Genomic DNA, 14,643 nt, shown 5'->3' with positions numbered 1-14,643 from the left:
TCTCATAATCTTCCTTTATCGCAGAAAATGCTCGGCTACTTGACGGACAAAAGAGAYGCAGGCTTTTTCAAGAGTCTGTCAGGACTCATGCAGTCTTGCAGGTAGGGACTGTTGGGGCAAAAAGCTTTGAGAYGGACAGAAATGTTTTTTTTTTTTCTTACCAACTCTGTTGCTTTTATGGTAGCAAACTGTGTTTTTAAAAGTGGGAACCACCAGGGGGCGCTGTGGGASCCTCAAAGTTTGAGTGAAGATGAGAAAAAAATTATATATCTTGTATTTTTCCTCAGAATTTTTTTTTCTGCTACTCAATTATTGTTAAATAAAATATAAGTTAAAATAAATTAAAAATGTATTTCTGTTACTAATTTTCTGACTGGCTGCCAAATTCAAGTTGCTTTGCTCCTTAAGCTAGCATAGCAAGCAAGAAATTAAAAAAATGTTGACAAGAAATGACTTAATACTTTGCTAGCACGTAGTTAGCTTAATGTTTAGCTCAGAGATAAATGTTTAGCTAGGTCAGAGCTAGCTTAGTGTTTGGCTTGCTTGGGGCTGGTTTAATTTAGCTARCTCAGGGTTAGATATTTAGTTTGGAGCTAAGTAGTTAGCTTACTTACTGTATTTATGATACTAGGTGTTTTGCTCGCTAACTAGATATTTAGCTTACTAAGTAACTATTAGCTTTAAACTATATACTTGGGTGGCTAACTAAGTGCTCCACTTGCTAACTAGATATTTAGCTTGCTAACTATATGTTAGCTTTGAACTAAATACTAGATTGCTACCTAAATGTTTGGTTGGCTAACAAAATAGTTAGCTTGCTAACTAAATAGCTTTAAACTTTAGTTTAAACTTTACTTGGGGTGGCTAACTAAATGTTTGGTTGGCTAACAAAATATTTTGTTCATAGAGGTTTTGAATTAATGTTTTGAAAAAGGAATAAAAGAAAAACCATGAGAAAWGTGTAGCGACCCTGATTGATGAAATCTTCAAGAATCCAGGATGCTAAAAACTAAGAAGCTAGCAGCATRCTAATTAAATATTAGCAGCATGTGTCTACCTCCTGAAGTGGAGCTAACTGTTTTTATCCTCCTCTATTCTCTCAGTGTCCTGGACCTGAATGCATTYGAGAGGCAAAACAAGGCAGAAGGACTTGGCATGGTGACGCAAGAAGGTTCAAGTAAGTCTAAAGATTTTCTCCTGTTTYGCATTTTTAAACTTTCCATTGCAGTTGAGTAAAGCTGGACCTTTCCAGTGTCAGTGTTTGAAATGTGTGGGCCAGTGCCTGGACTTTTGACGAATCAAAATGATGAATTTTGATTCAGTTTGCTGCTTGTCTTGGAATCAGTGAAGTTTTCAGTGTGACGTCTTTTGAGTGTAATGAAAGTAGGGATAMGTTTTTCACCGCAGCCCCCAGAAAAATCCCCAGAAAAATCCCACCTTCGGTTAATATTCTGATGGAACCGGAGCGAAGATGAGGAAGATTTGGTTTAGCACTCAAAGCTCTCGCCTCTCTAACTTTCACCACAAACCTCCCGTCTCATCAAACCRTCTGTCTCCTCATCATCATTTCCACTGAGATTTAACAATTCACCGTAACTGCTGTTGTCTCTGTAGCCGTTTCGAACCTTTCACCATGACTCCGTTCCTGTTTTGTTAGATGCAACCCAGACCTCTGGTTTCCCCCGTCGTCCTAAGCAGCATGTCTTTGTTTTTCCACTCGTAGCTGATGTATTCATATTGTAACTCGGTGTCCTCTCTTTTTGCTTATGTCTTCGTGTGCCGTTTGTCTCCTTCCTGTCATTTTAAAAACCCATCGATGGCAGTCAACACTCAGCGGGGTAAATAGCAAATTTAGATCATCGTGATATGGCTCTGCTTCCTCCCTGAATGTCCCCTCCATACATGTGGTCCATCCTCCCTGCTTTTATTTGTGACGCTCCTCCTGTCTGCAGRGAGGGGAGCATGCTGATGGAGAACACCCAAAGTGGGCCATTAGATCAAAATCCACTGCCTGTTTTCTGTTTCATCCTGCTTTTTGTTCAAGTCTCCCTCCCATGTTAACATTTACTAATGCCAGTCCTGATTCGTGCTGCTCAGATGTGTTTCAGTGCCACTTCAACAGGTTTGACTAAATAGGTCTGTGGGCTCTTCCACAGCTCAAGCAAAGCTTTGGCTTGCTTTGGATTTGGGGGCTATTCCACAAAGCTGGTTCTGTTTTGTAATTATCAACTTTCACATGGCGTCACAAGCTGCTTTCTACGACGGCGTGGGAGGGCTGCTGGAGGTGGAGCAAAAACGGAGAACATTTCCCCGCTTTTTTTGCCAAAAAAACTYMCATTTTCTGGAGAAAAAAAACAAGTTTGAAAAGTCAAAACTTTGCTAGAAAAGTCTAAGAATTTTCTTTGATACACGTCAGAAATATTCTAGAAAAAAGAACAAAATTTCTGAGCTTTAAAAGTTGAAAAACAAAACATCAAAAAAACGAACATTTTGAGCTCAATCTCAGAAATGTTTTAGAAGAAAGTATGAAATTTGAGTTTGAAAAGTTTAAAAATTTCTTGGAAAAAAACTCAGACGTTTTGAGATTAATCTCAGAAATATTCTAGAACAAACAACAAAATTTCAGAGCATCAAAAGTTGAAAATATGCTAGAAAAAAAATTTAGATTAATCTCAGAAATGTTCTTTAAGAAAATTATAAACTTTCTGAGTTGGAAAAGCCAAAAATTTGTTAGAAAAAAAAAATTAATCTCAGAAATCTTCTAGAAAAAAAAAGAACAAACTTTCTGAGCTCTGAAAATTGAAAATATGAGAAATTTTTGAGATTTTTATCAGAAATTTTCTAGGAAAAACATGGAAATTTCTGTTCCAAAATTCAACTTTTCAAACTCATAAATTTACACTTTTTTCCTAGAAAATCTTAGAGCTTAATCTCAAAAGTTTGGAGTGTTTTTTTTTTTTTTTTTAAATATTTGACTTTGAATTTTCTTGCTTTTCCTAGAAAATGTCAGATTTTTTTCAAGCAAACTTGCTCTCTGTTCTTCTGCCTGCAGCGGTCCTGTTGTTCCATCGTGGCTTTCAGATTTCAATCCACCTGATGTGATTTATTCTGACTGGATTAGCCGGTTAAGATGAATTGTAAACCTGCTGCTTTCGTCGGGCCTCTTCACGGCCTGCATGTGAAAGTTTTCCAGCTTCCTCCAGCTTCAGGAAATGTCCTGGTGTTTCGTTGTTGATYTTATTTTATTTTATAAATCGGCTCTTTGGATTCAGTTTTCCACCTGTAATCTAAAGGCTCAGAAACCTGAACATCAGAAATGCCCGGCCTGCCTTTATATGACGCAGTGCTTTGCAAAAGTATTGATACCTCTTAGACTTTTTAACATTTTGTCTCATTACTGCTGGAAACTTTATTGATTTGGGGGGATTTTATGTGACAAATCAGAACAAAGCAGGTTTACAGACGAAATTAAAACAGTTTTTATRAAAATCAGAAAAACATTTTATGCAKTTGTGCTCGTGTTTTTAGTCAGCTGGCACATTTTGTCTTCGTAAAATAGTTTAAGCTCAGGCAGGTTAGATGGAAACTGAATATATATATTTTTTTATATATTCTCAATTGGATTTATGTGTGGACTTTGACTAGACCATCTTAACACAATATACAGTTCTGGAAAAAACTAAGAGCCCACTGCAGTGAACCCCGTTGAAAACCTGGTTATTCCACCAAATATTGGTTTCTGAACTGAGTTAAAACATCAGTATTGCTGTTTCTACATGAATATAAACTTGTTTTATTTGCATCTTTTTCATTATTTTGACCATTTCTCATTTTCTGCAAATAAAAACCAAAATTTTTGCTTGTAATTTCAGAGACATGAGAATAAAAGTTCATTTTACCCAAACAAAAACCTATAAAGAGTAAAATTAGAGAAACGGATCATTTAGTGGTTTCTTTATTTTTTTCTGTATCTTTGGTCTTTTGCTTCCACCAAAAGATTTTCTTCCAGAACTTGGCTTCCATCTTTACATCCGTCATGGAGATGCTGTTTTCTCCAAGRTGTGAAATTTTAGTTTTAAATTTTCTAGAAAAAACAATAGTTCTGAGCTCAAAAAGTTGAAAATATGCTTTAAATAAAGAACCAATATTTTTAGATGAATCTCAAACACTCTAGAAAAAATACATTTCTGAGCTCCAAAGGTTTGGAGAAAAAAATAGAAAAGTGAAAATTTGTTAGAAAAAACTAATCTCAGACATTTTCTTAGGACAAAGAACAAAATAAAAGCTGATAAAAAGTAAAATCAGAGAAAAATAAATAATTGTTTTTTTTTCCGGAGCTGTATGTTTCGTCGTTTGCGCCACCAACAGATTTTCTTCCAGAATCCGCTTCGTTTGCCTCCATCCATCATGAAGATATTGTTTTCACAAAGATGTAAAGTTTTAGTTTTGCTCCACCAGATTTTGGATATTTGTTAAAAAAGTGTATTTTTCTAAAAACWKWAGAACGGAACGTTTTATGTGTCGCTGTCAGATAAAATCCCAGTCAAACTGAAATGTGACAAAATGGGTGTGAAAACTTCTGCAAGGGATGATGGTTTTAAATAGTTTTAAATAAAAGATTTAAAACTTTGGATGTGCATTAACGTGAAAATCGTTTTTAAGGCTCCAAGGTGCTTCAGAACGACGAATTCACCAAAGATCTGTTCCGCTTTTTGCAACTTCTCTGTGAGGGACACAACGGAGGTGAGGAGCGGGTTTAAAAACGAGACGCATCGGAGCACAGGTTCGYTTTTAAGTTCAACTTTTTCTTCCKTCAGATTTCCAGAACTTCCTGAGAACCCAAACTGGAAACACGACCACAGTGAACATCATCATCAGCACGGTGGACTACCTGCTCCGCCTCCAGGTGGCGCACGCGCTCACATCCTCCTCTTCATCACGTCTGTTTGCTCCTGTGATCACATCTGCTGCTCTTCGTCTCCCGTTTAGGAATCCATCAGTGATTTTTACTGGTATTATTCTGGGAAAGAYGTAATTGATGAAACTGGGAAGCACAACTTCTCCAAAGCTTTATCTGTCGCCAAGCAGATATTTAACTCGCTCACTGAGTACATTCAGGTAGGAATCTGTTGAATAAAGTCACGTATGGATGTTTTACCGTGGGTCTCATGGTGTTTCCTCTCGCCTGCAGGGGCCTTGCATTGGAAACCAGCAGAGTTTAGCTCACAGCAGACTGTGGGACGCAGTCGTCGGCTTCCTGCATGTGTTTGCAAACATGCAAATGAAGCTTTCACAGGTTAACCCAAACTCAGGCTTTATTTTTGTCGCAAATTGCAAAAAAACATCATGTGTACGTTGATACGTTAGCCTGAGTGTTGTAAAAGCTAAACGATGTTCAGATTTGACTTCAAGTAATTAGTTTGATGTGGAAAAAAGGAAGCAAACTGAAAATTGTCCTGAATGTAAAGACTYCAATACGAAAACCACCGACTACAACGATAATCTGCCTAAATCTTTGCCATGTAGCAAACATCAATAAATCTATAATAATTTACAATTAACTGGTGTAACAGAGAAAAAATTGTTGATTTTTATTTTCCTTTTTTAACCACTTTATTTCCTCTGTTTTGGATTTTTTGCTGCCATTTTTAGAAAAAACTGCAAAAACACAAAATCTGACCAAGTGTTTTGGTTCAGTTTCTTGTGCAAATATTTTAGTTTTCTCTTATTTCTAGTGTTTAAACTTCTCAGCAAGATGTAGAGGTTTGTTTTAAGTAAACAAACCAAATAATAGTAACTACAGTGAGCTTATTTCACTAAAAATACAGAAGTAGTGAAAGTGAAATAATCTGCCAATTGAACTTTTTCACCAATATTAAACATTTTTTGACTAAAAATAARCTCATATTTCTTGCTGAAAAGCTATTTGTAAGTTAATTTAATCTTATTTTAAGCTATTTGGTAAGATTTTGTGATTTTGCAGTAAATGTCTGGTTTACTTCAGTAGTTATTTTGTTGCAAAAACAGAAAAAAAATCTTAAAATTTGTTTTAATTTTAAGGATGCCAGTCAGATTGAGTTGTTGAAGGAACTGATGGATTTACAGAAGGACATGGTYGTCATGCTGCTGTCTCTCCTTGAGGGTAAGATGGTGAAAATGTTGTTTTATTTAATWTAATTTTAAAGTCGTAAAGTAAGCAGAGTGGTTTGGTGCCTCTCCAGGAAACGTGGTGAACGGGACAATCGGGAAGCAGATGGTCGACACCCTGGTGGAGTCTTCCAGTAACGTGGAGATGATCCTGAAATTCTTCGACATGTTCCTCAAACTGAAAGACCTCACCACGTCCGACAACTTTAAGGAGTACGACCCGGAATGCAAAGGGATCATTTCCAAGAAGGAGTTCCAGAAGTCGATGGAGAGCCAGAAGCAGTACAACCAGTCAGAAATCGAGTTCCTGCTGTCGTGCGCGGAGGCCGACGAGAACGACATGTTCAACTACAAGGAGTTTGTGGAGCGATTCCACGAGCCGGCCAAGGACATCGGGTTCAACGTGGCCGTGCTGCTGACCAACCTGTCCGAACACATGCCGCACGACGCCCGGCTCGCCACCTTCCTGGACCTGGCCGAAAGCGTCCTCAGCTACTTCGAGCCGTACCTGGGGCGCATCGAGATCCTGGGCAGCGCCAAGCGAATCGAACGCGTTTACTTCGAGATCAGCGAGTCGAGCCGCGAGCAGTGGGAAAAGCCGCAGGTGAAGGAGTCCAAGCGGCAGTTCATCTTCGACGTGGTGAACGAGGGAGGAGAGAGCGAGAAGATGGAGATGTTTGTGAACTTCTGCGAGGACACCATCTTTGAGATGCAGCTGGCCTCGCAGATCTCCGAGCCGGACGCCGTGGAGCAGCCGGAGGAGGAGGAGGAGGAAGAGGTGCACAGCATCCTGGAGGAGCTCTCCGGGGGAGACGACGCCGCCCTGGAGTCCGCCTCGGCGTTCACCACCGCCTGCCGTTCGGTCAAGAAGAACCTCTCAGAAATCCGGCAGATCTTCACCATTAAAACGGCGCGCAAGCAGWTCAAGAAAATCAAGAAGCTGAGCATCAAGGAGCTGATCACCGGCTTCTTCTCCTTCTTGTGGATGATCTTCATCGGCTTCTTTAAGGGCATTTTCAGCCTCGTGTTCGGTTTCTTCCACGTCATYTGGTCGTCCATGTTCGGCGGAGGGCTTGTTGAAGGAGCCAAGAACATAAAGGTGACGGACATCCTGGGCAACATGCCGGACCCGACGCAGTTCGGCATCCACGGCGACGTGGGGGAAGGAGACAAAGTGGAAGCCATGGAGTCGTCGGGCAGCTTGGACAAAGCCATGGCTCCTGCAGGAGACGCCACAGAGGTGGACGTGATGCTGGAGATGCTGGCGCCTAAGAAGGAGGGAGGGAAACACGTGGAGCCCGGCCTGGGGGACGTGTCGGAGCTGAGCGGGGAGTCGTCCGCTGCAGACAGCAAAAAGGTGCTTCAGCTTCCTCTGTTCAACTGGAGGAACTGGAAAAAACAAATAATCTCAGAATTAAAATCAGAATTTTAGGATTTCTGATTTTTWAAAAAAAGTCAGAATTCTGATGAAAAAAGTTTGGATAAAATAAAAACAATTGAGAAAAAAAAATTCTGAAAAAAACGTGGAATTCTGAGAATAAATTTTGAGGGAAAAAAAATCCCCCTCAGAATTCTGACCAAAGAACCGGAGAAAAAATGTAATTCAGAAAAAAATGTCTGACAAAAAAAATCTGAATAAAATAAAATAAAAAACATTGCGAGAAAAAAAAATCTGAAAAAAGGTAAGAATTCTGAGATTAAAGTCAAAATTTTGGAGAAACAAATTCTCAGAATTCTGACCAAAAAACTAAGAATTCTAAGAAAAACATTGGAATTCTGAGAAAGAATTCAGAAAAAAATCAGAAATCTGAGAAAAAAGGTGGAATTCTGAAATTAAAGTCAATATTTAGAAAAAAAAAACCCCACAAAAAACAAAACTACTCATAATTCTGAGAAAAGAACTTGGAATTCTGACAAAAAAATTTGAATTCTAAGAAGAAGAAAAAATCAAAATTCGGTAAAAAAAATTTGAATTCTAAGAAAGCAGAATTAAAGTGAGATTAAAGTCAGAATTTTGAAAAAGAACTCCGAATTCTAAAATAAAAAAATCGGAATTCCAAGAAAAAAAGTTGGAAATCTGACAAAAGTTTTGGAATTCTGAGGGGGAAAAAAAAATCTCAAATCAGGGAAAAAAAACAATTCTGAGAAAAAAAAAAGTTGTAATTCTGAAAAAATACAGATGCTTTTCTCAGCTGCCCTCTGGTGTTTTGCTGTCCTGCTCAGACTGTAAATTTGTGTCGTCTAATAAAACTGTGTTCAGAAAGCCGCTGCCAAGACGGCTGCTCCCTCCGAGAGCGAGACGGAAAAAGCAGAGTGAGTAAAGGAGTGAAGTAGAACTGAAGGCAGCCGCCTTCAGAGCGACGTCTCCCGTTTACACGCTTATTTGTCGCTGCAGCACTGAGACCCGGGAGAAGGAGGACAAACCAAAGGAGGAGGAGGCGAAGGAACCAGCCGTGGAGGAGAAACCCAAACCCAAGTCCAGTCAACCCAAAGAGGCGTCTCCGGCCTTCATGTCAACCGTCTTCGCCATTCTTGACGTCTACCTGAATAAGATACTGGTGAGCGAAACTAAACTCAGAACGTTTCGATCAGGAGCTCTTTAATTAACAAACCAGGGAAGCTCATTTCAACCTCTTGACTGCAGGATCTGATTCTTTGCACTKCAAAAACGTTAAATCCTRCCAAGTATTTTTTGGTCAGTCTATGAATGCATTGGTGAGAACCATATGCAGGATTTTCAAGTTTTATTTCTTTCACGCAGAAATGGGATATTCTTTTCTGTTTTATTCTAAACTACTGTCTCTCATTTTGTTTCCTCTTATGTGTTTTAACCCTTCAAAAAAATCTCTTGAATTAAGAAGCTTTGGTTAGTGCATTTCTACTGAAGACCACAGTGAAGACGTTACAAAAAAATCCATCTTCTGCGAATAAAAATAGAGGAAAATGAGGGAAAACCTGAAGAGCATTATTATTATTATTATTGGATCGCTGTGAAGCAGCCGTTCTCGCTCATAACAAACGTTTTCMTTGCAGAACTACCTGGCTCGTAACTTCTACAACCTCCGTTTCCTGGCTCTGTTCGTTTGCTTCGCCATCAACTTCATCCTGCTCTTTTACAAGGTAACGAATCCAAAAATCTCTCCAGGGTTTTTCACAGAACTGCAGGCTAAAATGCTGCTAATTTCCACAACATATTGAGGAGTTGAGGTGAAACTCAATGGCATAAAACGTGTCGTGTTTTTGGTATTTTCTTGTTTAGGTCACTGGTGAAGCTGAGGAAGAGGAGGAAGGCGACGAGGAGAACAGTTGGGGTGACGATGACGGCGAGAACACGCTGTTCGACATGGACGAGTTTGTGCTGCAGGAGAGCACCGGGTACATGCTGCCGACGCTGCGCTTCCTGGCCATCTTCCACACCGTCATCTCGCTGCTCTGCCTGTTCGGCTACTACTGCCTGAAGGTGCAGATTTGCATCGAACCTCCAGCAGATCCAGCYGTTTGGGTTCGATTAGGTGTGTTGGTTATTGCGCTCTTKGTGTTTTGCTGTCAGGTTCCTCTGGTGGTGTTCAAGAGGGAGAAGGAGATCGCCAGGAAGCTGGAGTTCGACGGTTTGTACATCACTGAGCAGCCGTCCGACGACGACATCAAGGGCCAGTGGGATCGACTCGTCATCAACACGCCGTACGTCAACCGAGACGTTTGTCGTTTTACTGACTTTAACTCCAGAGTTATAGTTATTTTTTCTGGATTTCAGATCTTTCCCCAACAACTACTGGGACAAGTTTATCAAGCGCAAGGTGAGAGTCCGGCTCAAACGCACACRRCATTTTGTTTGTTTGGAAATCCCATTGCACAATAAACAGGGACATTTATTTAGAGAGGTTCTGGGAGCTCGGTAAAGATGCAGAGAAATGTAACGTAAAATGTAGTTTAAAAAGTTTTTAATATGTTCAACAAAACTGACTAGTGAATGGCAACGAACATCCGACTTGTGTTTGACTGTCGAGACCCGTAGAAGTCAAACTACAATTTAAATGTTWAGATACAAGTTTGGTTCATGTCAAAATGTGAAGCTCTGAATAAAAGATTTTATTTAATTCCTYATTGCAGTGGAAATGTCTTGATGTTTCCTGTTGTTGTTCCACAGCTTTTATTTATGAGCCCTAGACGGCTAGCTGACATCTGAGTTGGAAAATATCCCAGTCCTGATGGTTTCTGGTTTTATTTGCTACTCTTTTATGTTAAATTCTTTTATGAAACTGTAACAAAACACAAAATGAAGCTTRAAAATTAGCTGGAAGACATAGAAGTTTTCTATTCTGCAGAATATTCRACTAATTAATAAAAATGAACTTGGACACATTTGGACATTATTTATCTGAAGGACAGCCAGAGCAGTTCAGCTGAAACGGTTAATAAAACGATGTCCACTAGGTGGCAGCACGGCTCCATTATACAACCTCTGACTCAAAGTAAACAAACATGATGTCAATATTACTGCATTAGTTACTGAATGTGCTGCATTAAGACAGAAACTGAAAGAAGAGTGAAGGTTTCCTGACCTTCAAACAGGATGAGATGATTTTGTGACGTTGTTTGAGAAAGGAAAGGTTGGGTTTTAATAAGTTTATACTTCTATCCTCTCCTTTGACTGTTTATTGTTTTGCTGTAATTTTATTTGTAACTTGGCGCGTTCAATAAATACGAAGCCATCAGGAAATATTTAAATGAATATTTGTCCTGCTGTCCTTAGCTTGATTGGAGTAATGATCTGTACTTCCTCTGTGCTGGTAGGTGATCAACAAATATGGCGACATGTATGGGGCCGAGCGCATCGCTGAGCTTCTGGGTCTGGATAAGAGCGCTCTGGACTTTGACCCCACCGTGGAGACGGTGGAGAAGGAGGCGTCCCTGCTGTCCTGGTGAGACGATTCAGTCCTTAYAGGACAAGAAAAAGCAAAAAACAAACTCATGTCGTATTAGAAAACAATAGAAATCTCCTTTATTGTCCCTCAGTGGAAAATGGAAGCATGAAGTTTAACAGAAAAATAAAAAATAAGAGCAACCTGCAGAGTAAGGGCAAATCTACAGSAGTTATTAACATTAATGTGCGCATATATTTGTGCTTAAAAACATGAGAAATAAAAAAGAAATGCGGATATCGACAGGAATGTAAACACTTGAGTTTGTTCTGACAGCTGCTGGAGGAAGGATCTGTGATGACGCTATATAAATTAAATTAAAATAGAATCATAATTAAATGCTAATTTATTTTAGTAACTCAATTCAGAGTTGATTTAATTACAGCCTTCATTTCTGGTAACTATGAAGATTTTCTGCTTACAGCCGATGAAACCACAGCATAAAAGACTAGAATATAAAAAACAATACAGAAATGTGGATTATTTATAACAAATCATATCCAATAATTAATTTGGACTGATGGTGGATGCTGTCTCGTCTCCTCCATTGTTGGAAATAGTTTCACATCACCAGCAGGTTTTAAAACGCTATTTCTCAAGTCCAACATATTGTATTCAGTAATTATGATGTGATTTTTATTATATTGTCGGGTTTTCCAGTCCAGAATCTGTTTTGTAAAATAAACTCTGCTGGTTTGATATTTCTAAAATAAACCTTTTCCTCCCCAACAGGCTGAGCTCTATTGACACAAAGTACCACATCTGGAAACTGGGAGTGGTTTTGACTGACAACGTGAGTTTTTATCCATCTGTGTAAAACAACATCTCAGGAGCCAGGATGGATGTTTTCCTCTAAATTCAGGCTTCTGTCCGTCTCCGTCCTCCAGTACTTCCTGTATCTCATCTGGTACACCACCATGTCCATCTTTGGACACTTCAACAACTTCTTCTTCGCTGCACATCTGCTGGACATCGCCATGGGCTTCAAGACGCTGCGCACCATCCTGTCCTCCGTCACTCACAACGGCAAGCAGGTGAGGSCGTCGGCCACTAGAGGGAGCCAAAGTGTTTGTAAATGTTTTACTGCATTACGACAGAAAATAAGGTCTAARCTAAAATACATGAACAACAAAATGAAATGATTAAAAAGAATGAAGTAATTTGATTTATTGACGATTTAAGACTTAAAGTCGCTAAATCAAAGCAGCTGGATGGAGTTAAATATGACTCACGTTTATTATTAATATCCAGGTTCAAACTAAGAAAATTAGGCTTTTACATAACATCTCAAACTTCTCTGAGATTAATTTACCCATCAGAGCTGCATGTGTGTTGCTTAGAGGACTGAAAAAACCTCATAATTTGGATGGACTGTTTTTAAATGAAGTTGATCAGCTGAGGCTCATAAATTCACACCTGAGGAATAATAAACTAGAGAAAATATTAAAAACAGTGACAGTTAATATTCACTTCTGTTTATTTACAAAGTGTCAATTCACAAAACGTCGTTTCAAAAATAAGTATGAGCCCGGTTAGTAAACATTAGTCGGTTTATAATTCAGAAGTTTTTAATGTGAGGAAACCCAGCAGTTTGTGTTGAGTTGCAGCAAACAAGGATGAAAAATGAAACATTGGAGAGTAGAAGGAAAAAGTAGCAGAGTGAGAGAATCGGTCAGTTTATTCACATGGCGTCTGCTTCACAGCCTCTGTGAAGAGAGGACTCACTCACAGTGCACAGAAGGCATATTTTTACTTTTTTAAACTTTATTTTTATGCAAAATGAACCAAAACATGAAGGTTAGGGCTGAACCAAGCAAGAGTCGGTCCCAGAAAAAGAAAAACACTCAGTTAAAGTCAACCAGAGGAGCAAAGAAGTTCAGGAATCAACAATTAACTGCTGCAAGTTTTTCMCAAAATCTCTCCTTATGGAGACGTATTGGAAAAAGTCCATATCATGGATAATGTTTAATATTTATAAACAGCTTCAACACTGGAGCCAACATTTAGTAACCGCCTTCTTGCTTGTAACCAGAAATATCTTCCAACATATATGTGTCACTTTTACAGACTCCTTCAGGAAGTACCAGGTACTAAGGGACCTTCAGGAAGTACCGGGTCCTTCCTGAGGGGAACGAACAAACTAAAGTTATTTAGTTTATTTCATAGAGTTCCTCTCTTATCATTCCAGAAGGCAGTTCGATTTTAGATGTACAGCATGCAATTATTTTGCTTTCCAAAAGACATTTGGCTCTTCAAATGTGTTGTTATGACTTGTTGAATACAAAGAAAGGACAAATTATTTAAATACTTTACATTTTAATTCAAAACGTTACATGCAGCAATGAATTGTGGGTAAAAKACTTCACCGAAGTCCACGGGGATGTAGGCTTAGCCGGCGTGTGGATAAAAGGGAGAATTGTTAAATTGTTTTCTGGCAAAAATAGGAGAAGTATGACCTCCGTTTTTAATCTCAACTGRACTTCCTGTTGGTAAACAGCTGCAGCCCTGAATGTGTGAAGTAGTTTTTTCACCTGGACAGAATATTTGTAGCTTTAACTGGAGGTGAAGGAAGTTTAATGGTTTCCCTCAGCTTGTGCTGACCGTCGGTCTGCTGGCCGTGGTCGTCTACCTCTACACTGTGGTGGCCTTCAACTTCTTCAGAAAGTTCTACAACAAGAGCGAGGACGAAGACGAGCCCGACATGAAGTGTGACGACATGATGACGGTACGTCTAACCTCCGTTTGTTCAGGACAAAGAAAAGGCATGAAATTGGAAAATAACTTCACTTTGTTTCCAGCTGAAAGAGATTCATCTGGCTTTTATTCTGAGCCGATGACGATCAGGTCCTTCTGGCCTTGATCGCGGCACAAAGACACGACTGAGCAGAAAGAACGTTTAAGCTTTTAATTCTTTTAGAATACCTCGACAGTTTCCAACGCAATCGCRCTTAACGTAAATTCATGACGTAAAYGTAAAGCCGTCTCCAACAAAATAATGAAAGTTTGAATGGTTTTGTCCTTTAACTGGTTTCAGTGCTACTTGTTCCACATGTATGTGGGCGTGAGAGCCGGCGGAGGAATCGGAGACGAGCTGGAGGACCCGGCCGGAGATCCCTACGAACTCTACCGCATCCTGTTCGACATCACCTTCTTCTTCTTCGTCATCGTCATCCTGCTGGCCATCATTCAGGGTAAATATTTACTCCCAATCAGAGCAGATCCAGAAGGACTTCCTGACTGATCAGAACTACCCAACCTGCCGCAGGTTTGATCATCGACGCCTTTGGGGAGCTGAGAGACCAGCAGGAGCAGGTCAAGGAGGACATGGAGGTAAGACTCRCGTCTCGCCTGTGAAACTCCTCTGAAAGTGCTCAGAACTGCGTGTTTTAATAACTCAAACACACAGTGGAAGCCATCTTGGCACTAAAACCAAAGCCAGCATCTACAGGCTTCCTTGTTTCTTGGGAGTCCAAAGAAAATTAATGACACTCCTGGATTTTCTGGTGTGCAGGTCAGAGTTTCCCCAGAAAACTTTCTAAGCCTCTGAGGCGCTACGGCCGTCATTCATCCAGCC

General features: G+C 39.7%; 1 protein-coding gene across 1 annotated transcript in view; it reads left to right on the top strand.

Moving 5' to 3' along the window:
- The window catches only part of ryr3 (ryanodine receptor 3), a 131,984-nt gene that overhangs the window by 114,498 nt on the left and 2,843 nt on the right, over window positions 1-14,643 (top strand). Inside the window, exons 82-101 of the mRNA XM_017302123.1 lie at window positions 25-101; window positions 1,104-1,177; window positions 4,663-4,743; window positions 4,818-4,906; window positions 4,990-5,118; window positions 5,192-5,296; window positions 6,061-6,142; window positions 6,222-7,504; window positions 8,408-8,460; window positions 8,543-8,705; window positions 9,181-9,267; window positions 9,407-9,607; window positions 9,698-9,828; window positions 9,902-9,944; window positions 10,942-11,069; window positions 11,802-11,862; window positions 11,957-12,103; window positions 13,660-13,794; window positions 14,104-14,260; window positions 14,335-14,420. Coding sequence (XP_017157612.1) covers window positions 25-101; window positions 1,104-1,177; window positions 4,663-4,743; window positions 4,818-4,906; window positions 4,990-5,118; window positions 5,192-5,296; window positions 6,061-6,142; window positions 6,222-7,504; window positions 8,408-8,460; window positions 8,543-8,705; window positions 9,181-9,267; window positions 9,407-9,607; window positions 9,698-9,828; window positions 9,902-9,944; window positions 10,942-11,069; window positions 11,802-11,862; window positions 11,957-12,103; window positions 13,660-13,794; window positions 14,104-14,260; window positions 14,335-14,420 — 3,312 coding nt within the window. The remainder of the gene's footprint in view (window positions 1-24; window positions 102-1,103; window positions 1,178-4,662; window positions 4,744-4,817; window positions 4,907-4,989; window positions 5,119-5,191; window positions 5,297-6,060; window positions 6,143-6,221; window positions 7,505-8,407; window positions 8,461-8,542; window positions 8,706-9,180; window positions 9,268-9,406; window positions 9,608-9,697; window positions 9,829-9,901; window positions 9,945-10,941; window positions 11,070-11,801; window positions 11,863-11,956; window positions 12,104-13,659; window positions 13,795-14,103; window positions 14,261-14,334; window positions 14,421-14,643) is intronic.

Source organism: Poecilia reticulata, linkage group LG21 (assembly GCF_000633615.1).
Source record: "Poecilia reticulata strain Guanapo linkage group LG21, Guppy_female_1.0+MT, whole genome shotgun sequence".
Taxonomy (NCBI): Eukaryota; Metazoa; Chordata; class Actinopteri; order Cyprinodontiformes; family Poeciliidae; genus Poecilia; species Poecilia reticulata.
The sequence above is the reverse complement of the archived record's forward strand: the minus strand, read 5'-3'. Positions and strand labels throughout refer to the sequence as shown.